The 15,105-nt window shown below is 44.4% G+C and overlaps 1 protein-coding gene across 1 annotated transcript in view; it reads left to right on the top strand.

Annotated features, from left to right (window-relative positions):
* The window catches only part of LOC118358569 (cytosolic arginine sensor for mTORC1 subunit 1-like), a 38,719-nt gene extending 27,554 nt beyond the window's left edge, over positions 1 to 11,165 (top strand). The window contains exons 7-9 of the mRNA XM_052479217.1: positions 5,925 to 6,007; positions 6,128 to 6,222; positions 9,464 to 11,165. Of these exons, the coding sequence (XP_052335177.1) occupies positions 5,925 to 6,007; positions 6,128 to 6,222; positions 9,464 to 9,532 (247 nt within the window). The 3' untranslated portion in view covers positions 9,533 to 11,165. The remainder of the gene's footprint in view (positions 1 to 5,924; positions 6,008 to 6,127; positions 6,223 to 9,463) is intronic.
* The last annotated feature ends 3,940 nt before the right edge of the window (positions 11,166 to 15,105 follow it).

Below are 15,105 nucleotides of genomic sequence, written 5' to 3'. Positions count from 1 at the left end.
TATGCAGCCGGCACTCCTGGATCTGGGCCTACAGTGCCATCGCAAAGTATTCAGACCCTTTTTTGTTATTATTCCACATTTTGTTACATTACAGCCTCATTCTAAAATTGATTACTTAAAATAAAAAATAATTGAGGAACATGCTTAATTTGATCCATTTTAGAATAAGGCTGTAATGTAACAATGTGGGAAAAGGGAAGGGGTCTGAATACTTTCCAAATACACTGTATTTCAAACATAAAATGGACAGTGCCCAGTGAGGAAAGTTGATTAGGCCAATTTACTAAAAGCTTTGTTGGAGCCATTTTTAAGTAGGGTAGTCTTACCTGTTTGACAGACCCAATTATGCTATATTGGTCGTTATTTCCTCCAATAGGGAGTCTCTCCAGATCTTTTCAAAGGTCCACCGTAACCCCAGTTTACCTGGCAGTGCCGCAGCTTTTCTCCAGTTTACCTGACAGTGCAGCAGCTTTTCTCCAGTTGACCTCACAGTGCAGCAGCTTTTCTCCAGTTGACCTCACATTGCAGCAGCTTTTCTCCAGTTTACCTCACAGTGCAGCAGCTTTTCTCCAGTTTGCCTCACAGTGCCGCAGCTTTTCTCCAGTTTACCTGACAGTGCAGCAGCTTTTCTCCAGTTGACCTCACAGTGCAGCAGCTTTTCTCCAGTTTACCTGACAGTGCAGCAGCTTTTCTCCAGTTTACCTGACAGTGCCAAAGCTTTTCTCCAGTTTACCTGACAGTGCCGCAGCTTTTCTCCAGTTTACCTGACAGTGCCGCAGCTTTTCTCCAGTTTACCTGACAGTGCCGCAGCTTTTCTCCAGTTTACCTGACAGTGCAGCAGCTTTTCTCCAGTTGACCTCACAGTGCAGCAGCTTTTCTCCAGTTTACCTCACAGTGCAGCAGCTTTTCTCCAGTTGACCTCACAGTGCAGCAGCTTTTCTCCAGTTTACCTCACAGTGCAGCAGCTTTTCTCCAGTTTACCTCACAGTGCAGCAGCTTTTCTCCAGTTTACCTCACAGTGCAGCAGCTTTCTTTTCCAGTGGGTTTTGTCTGTATTCCACCCTATCTAGTGTTTTATGAAATTGCAACTGTAGATTTCCTTGCTGAGCTCCTATGTGATAGGGTCGAGTCTCTAGATTTCCTTGCTGAGCTCCTATGTGATAGGGTCGAGTCTCTAGATTTCCTTGCTGAGCTCCTATGTGATGGGGTCGAGTCTCTAGATTCCCTTGCTGAGCTCCTATGTGATAGGGTCGAGTCTCTAGATTTCTTTGCTAAGCTCCTATGTGATAGTGTTGAGTCTCTAGATTTCCTTGCTGAGCTCCTATGTGATAGGGTTGAGTCTCTAGATTACCTTGCTGAGCTCCTAGTGATTCCCCCTTGCTGAGCTCCTATGTGATAGGGTCGAGTAGGGTCGAGTCTCTAGATTTCCTTGCTGAGCTCCTATGTGATAGGGTCGAGTCTCTAGATTCCCTTGCTGAGCTCCTATGTGATAGGGTCGAGTCTCTAGATTCCCTTGCTGAGCTCCTATGTGATAGGGTCGAGTCTCTAGATTCCGTTGCTGAGCTCTTACTTATCTGGGGGAATAATTAAATGGTTGTCATGGGCAATTTTAAACTGGGACTGGTTATCGCCAAACTCCAACGCCATATAAGGGCTATGCAATACGTTGAATTTCACCCAGCTGATTTAATTTTTTTTTAAATTTTACCTTTATTTAACCAGGCAAGTCAGTTAAGAACATATTCTTATTGTCAATGACGGCCTGGGAACAGTGGGTTAACTGCCTGTTCAGGGGCAGAACGACAGATTTGTACCTTGTCAGCTCGGGGGTTTGAACTCGCAACCTGATAAAGGCAGCTACAAGGCTGAACCCTAAAGACCTCTCTAAATCAACGCTAATTGATATTATCCTAACTAATAACCTGCGTAAGTACCCAGACATCTGTATCTGCCCAAACAATGTGCGTGTGCAAGGCACAATAAAATCCCCAAATTACCCCCTCGGGTAATAAAGGGAATGTCGAGCAGTTTTGTGAACAGGCTTTCCTGAATGAACTTTCTGCATGTGACTGGGAAAAGATTTGCATTTCTTGCAGACATTGAGATGGCGTACTCCTAAACTCGGGAAAAAATGAAACGTCCTCTCACTGTCAACTGTGTTTATTTTCAGGAAACTTAGCATGTGTAAATATTTGTATGAACATGACAAGATTCAACAACTGAGACACAAAGTGAACAAGTTCAACAGACATGTGACTAACGGAAATTGAATAATGTGTCCCTGAACAAAGGGGGGGTCAAAATCAAAACTAACAGTCAGTATCTGGTGTGGCCAGTAGCTGCATTAAGTACTGTAGTGCATCTCCTCCTTGTGGACTGCACCACATTTTCCAGTTCTTTCTGTGAGATGTTACCCCACTCTTCCACCGAGGCACCTGCAAGTTTCTGGACATTTCTGGGGGGAATGGCCCTAGCCCTCACCCTCCTATCCAACAGGTCCCAGGCGTGCTCAATGGGATTGAGATCCGGGCTCTTCGCTGGCCATGGCAGATCATTGACATTCCTGTCTTGCAGGAAATCAGGTACAGAACGAGCAGTATGACTGGTGGCATTGTCATGCTGGAGGGTCATGTCAGGATGAGCCTGCAGGAAGGGTACCACATGAGGGAGGAGAGGAGGATGTCTTCCCTGTAACGCACAGCGTTGAGATTGCCTGCAATGACAACGAGCTCAGTCCGATGATGCTGTGACACAACTCCCCATACCATGACGGACCCTCCACCTCCAAATCGATCCCGCTCCAGAGTACAGGCCACAGTGTAACGCTCATTTCTTCGACGATAAACGCAAATCCGACCATCACCCCTGGTGAGACAAAACCACGACTCGTCAGTGAAGAGCACTTTTTGCCAGTCCTATCTGGTCCAGTGACGGTGGGTTTGTGCCCATAGGCGATGTTGTTACCGGTGATGTTTGGTGAGGACCTGCCTTTACAACAGGCCTAGAAGCCCTCAGTCTAGCCTCTCTCAGCCTATTGCGGACAGTCTGAGCACTGATGGAGGGATTGTGCGTTCCTGGTGTTACTCGGGCAGTTGTTGTTGCCATCCTGTACCTGTCCCGCAGGTGTGATATTCAGATGTACAGATCCTGTGCAGGTGTTGTTACACATGGTCTGCCACTGCGAGGACGATCAGCTGTTCGACCTGTAGCGCTGTCTTTGGCGTCTCACAGTACGGACATTGCAATTTATTGCCCTGGCCACATCTTCAGTCCTCATGCCTCCTTGCAGCATGACTAAGGCACGTTCACACAGATGAGCAGGGACCCTGGGCATCTTTCTTTTGGTGTTTTTCAGAGTCCGTTCTTTTGGTGTTTTTCAGAGTCCGTAGAAAGGCCTTTTTAGTGTCCTAACTGTGACCTTTTAATTGCCTACCGTCTGTAAGCTGTTAGTGTCTTAACGACCGTTCCACAGGTGCGCGTTCATTAATTGTTTATGGTTCATTGAACAAGCATGGGAAACAGTGTTTAAACTCTTTACAATGATGATTTGTGAAGTTAATTAGTAAAATACCAAATATGTTTGAAAGACAGGGTCCTGAAAAGGGGCAGTTTCTTTTTTTGCTGAGTTTATTTCCATAAGCTTTTGTGAACTAGAATTAACTTGACATTTAAACTGTATTTTCGAAAGGTCTCCGGTCACCATTCAAGTAATAGGCAACATTAAACATATACATTCACACGGTATTGGGGACCTATTTAATTTTTATTTTGTATTCTTACTGGTCCAGTTTTACGATTTCCATCTTAAAAACTCTCCTTCACCCTGGTGTGAAGGAGCTCAATGGCAGAACAGACCGTGTACAGGCTATTACATGCCAATGGAGTAACCTATACTCATATATTTTTCACAACATCTAAACGGATTGGCTTCCCTTCTCCAAAACTCTCCCCACTGAACTAAGAAGTGAACGAACACACTATACAGTGCAAAGCCCACCTCATGATCTCCTGTCCTGCCTTCTAGTCCACACTGTTTTGATCTTCCATCAGCTAGGAGTTGTCCTTTGCGGAAGATCTGTGGTCACAATTCAAGTTTTAGGAAATCAAATGCATCATATTTTTTTTACCAAGGCCAATTATTTTCCCATTTCAATCTTATATGACAACACTATGCTTGACATGAATTGTATCAGAAATTTTGCGCGGAAACCTCCTAGGTCCTAAAAGTCCTCGCCTCCAGTCCTAAAAGTCCTCACCCCCGGTCCTAAAAGTCCTCACCTCCGGTCCTAAAAGTCCTCGCCTCCGGTCCTAAAAGTCCTCGCCTCCGGTCCTAAAAGTCCTCGCCTCCGGTCCTAAAGTCCGGTCCTAAAAGTCCTCACCTCCGGTCCTAAAAGTCCTCACCTCCGGTCCTAAAAGTCCTCACCTTCGGTCCTAAAAGTCCTCCGGTCCTAAAAGTCCTCACCTCCGGTCCTAAAAGTCCTCACCTCCGGTCCTAAAACCTCCGTCCTCACCTCCGGTCCTAAAAGTCCTAAAAGTCCTCACCTCCGGTCCTAAAAGTCCTCACCTCCGGTCCTAAAAGTCCTCGCCTCCGGTCCTAAAAGTCCTCACCTCCGGTCCTAAAAGTCCTCACCTCCGGTCCTAAAAGTCCTCACCTCCGGTCCTAAAAGTCCTCACCTCCGGTCCTAAAAGTCCTCACCTCCGGTCCTAAAAGTCCTCGCCTCCGGTCCTAAAAGTCCTCGCCTCCGGTCCTAAAAGTCCTCGCCTCCGGTCCTAAAAGTCCTCGCCTCCGGTCCTAAAAGTCCTCGCCTCCGGTCCTAAAAGTCCTCACCTTCGGTCCTAAAAGTCCTCACCTCCGGTCCTAAAAGTCCTCACCTTCGGTCCTAAAAGTCCTCGCTTTGTGAGAGAAGCAGACATGAAAGAGAGCTTTAGCCTACCGATGTCAACTAGATTTTTCATTTATAACATTATGGTGAGCAAGGCTTCAATTCGTATTCTAGAAGAACAAGTAGGCTAATGACGAGAAGCTTCATGTATCCAATTTTTGTTGACTAACAAATAGCCTACCAAATGGCATAAATTATCAGCAGAAACATATCAAAAGAACAATAGAAATGAAATGTTTCAAGTTGTCACATGCACAAGTACAGTGAAATGCCTTTCTTGCGAGCACTAAACATAACAATGCAGTAATCAATAACAATGTAATACAAAAAATAACATGAGGCCTAGTGCTTATTTGTCTCTATGTACCTTGCTTTATTTGAAAGGATTTGACGATGGTTAGTTTGAGACTTAGAGGAAAACAGTGCAACGGGTAATGATAGGCCTACACAGTTGAAGACATGACGCACGGGCCCCAAGGACTATAAGCAAAGCAGCGAGGTTGATGGATACCTTCGAGACAGTGGATTGATGCATGTTGTATATATTACTATTGTTATTAAACCTTTGCCTGCAGTCCCATATAAGACATGTCAAACTCACAGAGGGCCGAGTGTCTGTGGGTTTACGCTCTTCCCTTGTACTTGATTGAAGAATTAAGGTCACTGGTTAGTAAGGTACTCTCCTCAGCTGGTTGTCTGGGTCTTAATTGAAAGGAAAAAACAAAAACCAGCAGACACTAGGTCCTCCATTGAATGAGTTTGAAACCCCTGTTGAAAGAGGACACTTCTTTTGAGCCTAAAATAAAGAAAATAGAATAAAGAAATATGTAAACCCTCCTGCAGTTGAGACTTTACGGTATTATAATAGCACTATGGCTCCAGGCTATTTTTTTCAAGAGTCAGGCGTCACACAGACGTTAGTCAGGCGTTCAATGGTAGGCGATAGCCAGATGGTGGTGCTGTTGCTCCTCCTGAATTCTGGCCTGTGATACTTGGTAGCAGCAATGACCAACACTGTGTGTGTGTCTGTGTGTATTCTAGGTTCCCTGCTGATCTTCTCTTCACAAGTTCCTCCAGGGAGCTGTGGAGAATGGTGCGCATTGGGGGACAGCCTCTGGGTTTCGGTAAACTACCTTTTAATCCATCCTCTGAAAGACCCACTATAAGTAGGTTAGGATCATGCCCAACTACTGATACTACCAATACTTAATTGTTAATCTCTCAATCTCTCTTCTCTTCTCCAGACGAGTGTGGCATTGTTGCCCAGATATCCCAGCCCTTAGCCGACAACGACATCTCAGCCTATTATATCAGCACCTTCAGCTTCGATCATGCCCTGGTGAGCAAGCCTTTAGCTGCTGATGTGACAGCCACTGGCACCCAGCTTTACACTACAGAACATGGAGTATAGAACTTTAGAAGAGGGTATGTTCTGATTCTGAACAACAGAGGGCACTGTTCCTGGATAAAGGGTAGCGTGTAGTTTAATGACTGTGATAAGTTATTTTATCCAAGAATACAGTAGCAGGTGTTTGCAACGGGGCTTATAAACATCACAAGAATGTCAGCGGCGCTATCAGATGACAGAATGAACGTTTGATTTGTCAGAGGATGCTAAATCAACCGCTTCCTGTGGACTTTCCATCTTTTGTTGGTCTGACGTGTCTTCTGCACTATCTGCATAGTTGACACCTGAATGACACTGATAGTTTGACGTGAGATACCTGACTGAGAGATAAGCTGTCAGTCAGAATACTTCTCATGCTGAAGACAATCAGATTATAAATGGAAAACCATCCACATTGCGGAACCTGACATATTGCTTCCGGACAAGCTAAACAAACACCTTCTTCGCCCACTTTGAGGATAACACAGTGCCACCGATGCGGGCCGCTCCCGAGGACTGTAAGCTCTAGTTCTCCGTGGCCGACGTGAGTAAGACGTTTAAGCGTGTTAACCCCCTCAAGGCTGCCTGCCCAGATGGCATCCCTAGCCGCGTCCTCCGAGCATGTGCAGACCTGCTGGCTGGAGTGTTTACGGACATATTCAATCTCTCCCTATCACATTCTGCTCTCCCCACTTGGTTCAAGATGTCCACCACTGTTTCTGTACCCAAGAAAGCAAAAGTAACTGACCTCAATGACTATCGCTCCGTAGCACTCACTTCTGTCATGAAGTGCTTTGAGAGGCTAGGTAAGGATCATATCACCTTAGCTGACACCCACTGCAATTTCCATACCCCCCCAATACATCCACGGATGATGCCATCACACTGCACACTGCCATATCCCATCTGGACAAGAGGAATACCTATGTAAGAATGCTGTTCATTGACTACAGCTCAGCCTTCTACATCATAGGGCTGTGGCGGTCATGACATTTTGTCAGCCGGGAATTGTCAAGCAAATAACTGCCGGTCTCAAGGTAATTGACTGTTGATATTTGAATTCCCTTCTCCCAGCTGCCGTGCTCCGAAGCACCTCTCCCTCACATGGCTCGCTTGGATATCTAAATTCTTATTAGCCAATGTCCGTCACGTGATCGGGTCCTTCTCACAGGCATCTCATCTAAAAAAGTAGGCTACAAGTGAATACCGACATATCGGGACGCATCTGGGCACGTCCTTGTAATTTAATTCTGAGACGCATATTGAAGATGTTAGAAGAACTGTCCACATTTAACCTTCAACAAGATGAGTAGGCCTAACGAACATTAAAAGCACTAGCATATGTCAATCCACTCTCCTTTATTAGTACAAAAGTTGACCTATTCTAAAAGATGTCCTTCTGTGCAATTAATAAATATTCCAAATACACTCTGGGACAGTTGTGGGATGTGATAGATCCCAAATGAATACAACCACACACATTAAATAAAACACTTTAAAAAGCAATGTGGCTGATGCAACACGTTTAGCTTAAAATGTTGATAAACTATTAGGCTATTTCTTCATATTTATAAGCGCAGCAATGCGCACAGCAGTTGGCTATCCGCGCAAATATTCAAAAATGTAATTAACTAATGACCATCAGCAGCATCAGAGCTTGAAGAAGCCTAGTTACCATGACTAAACGGTCACGTGGAATTTGACTGCGGTCATGACTGGTGACCTCCGGTGTGGCGGTAATACTGTCACCGTAACAGCCTCACTTCAGCACCATAGTACCCTCCAAGCTCATCATTAAGCTCGGGACCCCCAGTCTGAACCCTGCCCTGTGCAACTGGGTCTTGGACTTCCTGATGGGCCGCCCCCCAGGTGGTTAAGGTCGGCAAAAACACCTCCACTATGCTGATCCTCAAGGATGTGTGCTCAGCCCCCTCCTGTACTCCCTGTTCATCCATGACTGCGTGGCCACACACGCCTCCAACTCAACCATCCAGTTTGCAGACAACACAACAGCGGTAGCCTGATTACCAACAACGATGAGACAGCCTAGATGGAGGAGGTGAGAGCTTTGGCGGAGTGGTGCCAGGAAAATAACCTCTCCCTCAACGTCAACAAAATGAGGAGCTGATCTTGGACTTCAGGAGACAGCAGAGGGAGCTCGCCTCCATCCAAATTAAAGGGCCACAGTAGAGAAGGGGAAATGCTTCAAGTTCCTTGTCGTACACATTGCTGACCATCTAAAATGGTCCACCCACGCAGACCGCGTGGTGAAGAAAGCGCAACAGCGCCTCTTCAGCCTCCTGAGGTTCAAGCGCCTCTTCAACCTCAGGAGGCTGAAGAAATTTGTCTTGGCCCCTAAGACTCTCTTTACAGATGCACAATTGAGAGTGTCCTGTTTGACTGTATCACCACCTGGTACAGCAACTGCACCATCGTAACCGCAGGGCTCTCCTGCGGGGGTAACACGCTTGCCCTCCAGGACATCTACAGCACCCGGTGTCACAGGAGGGCCAAGAAGATCATCATGAACCTCAGCCACCCGAGCCACAGTCTGTTCACCCCGCTATCATCCAGAAGGAGAGGTCAGTACAGCTGCATCAAAGCTGGGACCGAGAGAAGGAAAAACAGCTTCCAGCTTAAATAGTCATCACTAGCCAGCCTCCACCCAGTACCCTGCCCTGAACTTAGTCACTGTCACTAACAGGCTACCGCCTGGTAACTCAACTCTGCACCTTAGAGGCTAATGCCTATGTACATTGACATGGAACACTGCTCACTTTAATAATGGTTACATACTGTTTTTCCCATTTCATATGTACAGTTGAAGTCGGAAGTTTACATACACTTAGGTTGGAGTCATTAACTCGTTTTTCAACCACTCCAAAAATGTCTTGTTAACAAACTATAGTTTTGGCATGTCAGTTAGGACATCTACTTTGTGCATGACACACGTCATTTGTGGAATAGACAACAGTTGGCATTGTGTTTTAATCTATCAGCATTCAGGATTAGACCTGTTGTATAATGTTAGATATTACTGCACTGTTGGAGCTAGGAACACAAGCATTTCGCTACACCCGCAATAACATCTGCTAAATATGTGTATGTGACCAATAACATTTGATTTAAGATGCTGATGGAGTAGGAATTGGACCCATATTCCATTCTGTTCTCTTCTCCTGTTCTACTGTAGGTACCTGAAGAGGACATAGTGAGTGTGACTGAGATGCTCCGGCAGCACAGGAAAGAGCCAGCCTGCTGATGGCAACCTGGCGGCTTGGTCCATACTACACCCCTCTCCGTGTCCTGGGGCAGTACAGGTCTGAAGAGAGATGCGAACTCCGTGCCTAGACTAGCACTGCAGCGTGAGCAGTATTAACCATAAACTTTGTTGCCATGACCACCAAAAGCGCTTCAAGGAAGGGGTGTCTGAAGAGAGCCTCTTGTCTTCCCAGAATTCCCTGGGAGACGCATTGTTTGGAGGCTGCCAGGACCCCTGACCAATGGGACAAGGGGATTGGTGAACTGAAGTACTGTTGTGATGATGGTAACACTGTACTTAAGGCCTGCAGGTATAATGCATTATGGTGCGGTTGTTTTCATTAGAAGACTTGTTGTAGGCATATATAACCCCCTCATGTCTTGTTATCGTCTCATAAAGATCCTGACTAAATAACAGCCATCGAGTCATAGCCCATGCCTTGTAATAACGCATTATAAAGGCTTGTACATGTTTATAACATGTAATAATGCATAATACCCGCAGTTTATAAAATGTAACCGTGATGGATTTTCTTATGCTACTTACCTGCTTGCCGCAGGGCACAAACATGTTACTATAAACAACACGGCTGTCTTCCAGTGGTGTTCATATCGTAATGCTGTGTCAGAACGCCACCCTTTGTGTCAAAGGTCAAGTTATTTCATGGTTGAGTGAATTATGTGAAGCACAACTTATGCATTGGTAAAACATCATTCTCCACTGGTGCTTTTCTTTTCCTTTTTTTCACCATATCTACACAAATTGTACTTGTCGTAAGGCACATAAATGGGCTAATCGCACCCCAATAACTGAAGACTCTCAGTGATGTCAGCACAAGTCTTATTTTGGACAATCACATTAGAGAAAAAAAGACACCCCCCAAAAAAAGTTTGAGGTGTATTGGTGGAAATTAGTGTTAATTGTTAAACATATCAGAATGATATTTTCTTGAAAAACGTACGCAGGCAATACGAGGGGGAAAAAATAACATGCCATGATTTATCCAGGTTAAAGAGTAGCTTTATTCCGTGATGCAGTTTCAACATCAATATTTTTTTAAGGGTCAACATTTCTGTACTTTATTGTCTTATTCTTCAATTTTCTTTTTCAATTTGCACAATGAAGACATTTATTATTAAATAATGTATTGGTTCTGGACTTCATAATGGATACCTTGTCACCTCATTTTTTCCCCCAGTTAACATTTGATTGTTAATTTACGTTTGTATGGATGAATTTACACTAAAATAGCTTAGATATGGGTTTGAGGCATTACACATGCTAAGTTATGCAATGTCTTCATGACAACTGTTGTGTTTCTTCAGACTTGTTGAGTGGACTTGTAATCTATATTAGATGAGTGGGTGTGCATTTAAATGGGAGGAGAAAGTTCCACACTAAAAGATGACATTTTTATAGAAATTCTAAGAAAATGTGACATTTCCTTTATTGGTTGTGGTTGAGACACTCGTATATTAGAGTTGATCAAGTTATCATAAGTGTCTCGTTCGCACACCAGCACAGAAGAACTCTAACAGACTTACAATATGTTTGGTAAATATTTTTACTGTACTCTTACAACAACAGTTAACCATTTGTGACATACTTGGATTGTTAAAAGAATAACCTACTATTGTTGGTGATTGTCAAGTTTTTGTGTGCATGCGTAAAGTGTGTGTTAAGTATACATACACACTGTGTAGCAAACATTGTAATAACCATGTTGCCCTTCACCAGTTTTACTCAGTGTCTTTATAGTGATCATGTTGGAGACGGCATGTGCAGCACCCCACTCTGGAAATGTGGACAAGTATCAGAAGGCTTTAGAACAAACCATAGAGCTTTCCAAACTGTCAGATCATGAAGCTGGCATCCTCCTGACTAGTTACGTAAGTAACAAGATAGAATGGAGGTGGTTTGGTCAATATTTTTTGCCCGAGACCTGATTAATTGCATTAGCTCCCCAGGTTAATGACTGGGCTTTATCTCAGTGGGCTAACCAAGTATTGAGGGACTGTAGGGAACCGGGGGTCGCCGTGACAAACCATAGTGACGGCCTCTTCTGGCGAATGAATTTCCCAAATTCCCCATGATTCAAAGTGATGACTTAACCCGTGATCTCATATGGTTTTCTCAGAACTGCCCGTCGCAGTGTCACAGCCATTATTGTTTGAAGCTCAACTTTCTGCCAATATTCCACAGGGTTAGACAGTGATGACTGTTAACCCACATTATTTCATATGCTTTTCTCTGAACTGTATTATTCATGGGAAAGCTGTAACTACAGTGTAACAACCACCGATTCAGATCATAGGCTGTGACGGTACCTTTTTACACTGCTCAGCATAGTTCTGAACTATACTAGAAAACAGGTCAATTGCACAAGGAGAATGTCAGTGAACTGATTTGAATTCCCCCCATCGTGTTTGCAGATGAAAACAAATGGCTTCCTGAACGACCAGCAGGCCCCCAGCATGGATGGTGTTCCCTCAGCAACCATCGCTGGCTCCACCCCTAAGGAGAAGCTTCGGAACATCTCCAACAAAGCCATGATCTTCCACTGGCACATCGACATGGTAACCAAATACATGACTAAGATGTTGGAGGTCTCAGGTAATGACACTCAGATTCTTCTGGTTCTCCTGAGTGATTCCAGGGACCGTCTCAAGAAACTCTCTGGCCGCGTAGAGGTGCTCCTGCAGATTCTGGACCCAAACACACCCACTACTACATCCACTAAGCCCCAAGACGTGCTCCGTGATGGCTATGAGAAAAAGCTCTATGGCTGGGCTGTGCTAAACGGGCACAAGGAATGTCTGGCCATGGTGTTACAGGAAGTTGCTGGCTTTAAGGATAATAGTGTGTGAGGATTATACAAAGTGGTTGTTTGTCACCCACGGGTGATTTTAGGATATTTATTCCAAAATAATCAGGTATTTCATGTAATTGAACAATCGGGACAAAGGCCAACCGCCAATAATATAAATGTGAAAGAGAAGAGTTTGATTGCTGCACAGTATATATTTTATATCTATTTTTTAATTTATTTTTTGTTATTATTTTTGAAACAGTCCAGAACACGGTCTTGAAACAGTCTTGAATCAAATTCATTGGTTTGCTCTTACAGTTATCACATTTTGTATTCCTATTTAAGCTACTCAGTTCACTCTCTTTAAGCTATTTTGTCCCTACTGCTCCTTGTCTATGGCGCCTCAATTATTCCCTTATGCCCCACACATGGCAGATACATTGAGGTCAATGAGGTAGTGGACGGTAAACTCAAGTAAACCCAGATTAGAGTTAGGGATCTAATTACCCATGAAGCTCAGTGATTTTGCTCATAATTTTGTTTATGACAACATCCCTGGTTGAAGGTAGCCTGGTCGAACGAGTCAAAATTGAAGGAGCATCTCCTCCTGACTGAGCTGATGCACAGGGGTGATGGTGGTTGTGGTTATAGAGTGAAGCAGAACCACAGGAAGTGGTACAGGCACTTCCCAGACAGTGAAAGGTTGTGTCCCAAATGGCACTCTATTCTCTAGTGAACTACTTTTGACCAGAACGCAAGTAGTTCACTAAATTGAGAATAGGGTGCCATTTGGGACACAGTCACTGGCTCCCTAATCAGTCACATCTCATGACTTCCTCCCTGCATCCTCACACAAAACAGATCGCAGGCTGACGTCTGTCAGTTTCATTCTGATGCTGGATACTAAAGCGTTGCCTATGCCATAGATGGTCATTGTATACTACAAATGTATGCATTTGTGTACTGTAGGTTGTTTTTAGGTTGCTTAATGGCCTATTTAACTGTACACTATATGGGTTTGTGTTTAAACTTGCCACTTTTGGTCTCTTAGCTACGTGGTGGCCTTTTTATAAACTGGACATTTGTGTTCAATTTGCACACAAAATGTATGTGCTCAATTTGTCATGCGTTTGATATGAACACCTCAAAAAGAAGAATCAAATGGGTAATGTTCCCTTCAAGAACTGGAGCTGTAGGTAGTAAACACTGTAAATGTTATTCATATTTAATTAAAAAACAATATGAATACAGTAATGAATGACTACTTTTACTGTATTTGTTTTGCCATTCATATTAAAAGCTCGGTGTAGCCAAAATTCTGTTTTTCCTTTGTTTTGTATGAAATGTGTACAACAGCTGATGAAACGAACACTGTACATGTGAAACGTGTTCAGTGTTATTTCCCCAATAGTTGATGGTTGAAAATCAACACAGAACCTTAAATTCAGCTGGTTCTGCTTGGCTGGAGCTGTGGATTGCTTCAGGACATCACCAGGCAAAAATAATAAAGACTAACAAACGTCTATGCCTATGTGATTGTCTCCACCCCTCTCCAGGTGTCGTCCATCTTCCCTATGATGCCCAGTGTATTTATACCTGTGTTCTCTTTTTGTCTATTGCCAGTTGGTTTTGTTTGTAAAAACCTACCAGTGTTTGTTTACCTGCTCCTGCCTGGTTTCCTGCTCCTGTTTTCTAGTCCCTCCAGGTTTGGACCATTCTGCCTGCCCTGACCCCGACCCTGAGACTGCCTGCCGTTTTGTACCTTACCCCACCGTTCTGGATTAGTGACCCCTGCCTTCCCTGAGACTGCCTGCCCTTCTGGACCGTTTACACCCTTTCTGGATTACTGACCCCTGCCTGCCTTGACCTGTCGTTTGCCTGCCCCTGTGGTTGTAATAAACTATTGCTGCTTCTACAGTGTCGGCATCTGGGTCTTACCTAAATGTGATATGTGGTTAATGCACTGCTCTGGTCCCCTTCCCTGCACCACTCAGCCTGAGCAAGATTATTATTTTCTTATTCCTTTTTGACCATTTAATGGAAAACCAAACTCAGCAAAAAAATAAACGTCCTTTCACTGTCAACTGTGTTTATTTTCAGCAAACTTAACATGTGTAAATATTTGTATGACCATAATTCAACAATTGAGACATAACATTACCAAGTTTAATAGACATGTGACTAACGGAAATGGAATAATGTGTCCCTGAACAAAGGCGGGGTCCTTAATCAAAAGTAACAGTCAGTATCTGGTGTGGCCACCAGCTGCATTAAGTACTGCATTGCATTGGACTGCACCAGATTTGCCAGTTCTTGCTGTGAGATGTTACCCCACTGTTCCACCAAGGCATGTGTAAGTTCCCAGACATTTCTGGGGGGAATGGCCCTAGCCCTCACCCTCTGATCCAACAGGTCTCAGATGTGCTCAATGGGATTGAGATCCGGGCTCTTTGCTGGCCATGGCAGAAAATCCTGTCTTGCAGGAAATCACGCACAGAACGAGCAGTATGGCATTGTCATGCTGGAGGGTCATGTCAGGATGAGCCTACAGGAAGGGTACCACATGAGGGAGGAGGATGTCTTCCCTGTAATGCATAGCGTTGAGATTGCCTGCAATGACAACAAGCTCAGTCCGATGATACTGTGACACACCGCCTCAGACCATGATGGACACTCCTCCTCCAAATTGATCCCCCTCCAGAGCACAGGCCTCAGTGTAACACATTCCTTCGACGATAAATGCGAATCTGACCATCACCCTTGG

This window comes from Oncorhynchus keta, chromosome 25, assembly GCF_023373465.1.
Source record: "Oncorhynchus keta strain PuntledgeMale-10-30-2019 chromosome 25, Oket_V2, whole genome shotgun sequence".
NCBI classification, from domain to species: domain Eukaryota; kingdom Metazoa; phylum Chordata; class Actinopteri; order Salmoniformes; family Salmonidae; genus Oncorhynchus; species Oncorhynchus keta.
Note: the sequence above shows the minus strand (reverse complement) of the source record. Positions and strands in the feature narration are given on the sequence as shown.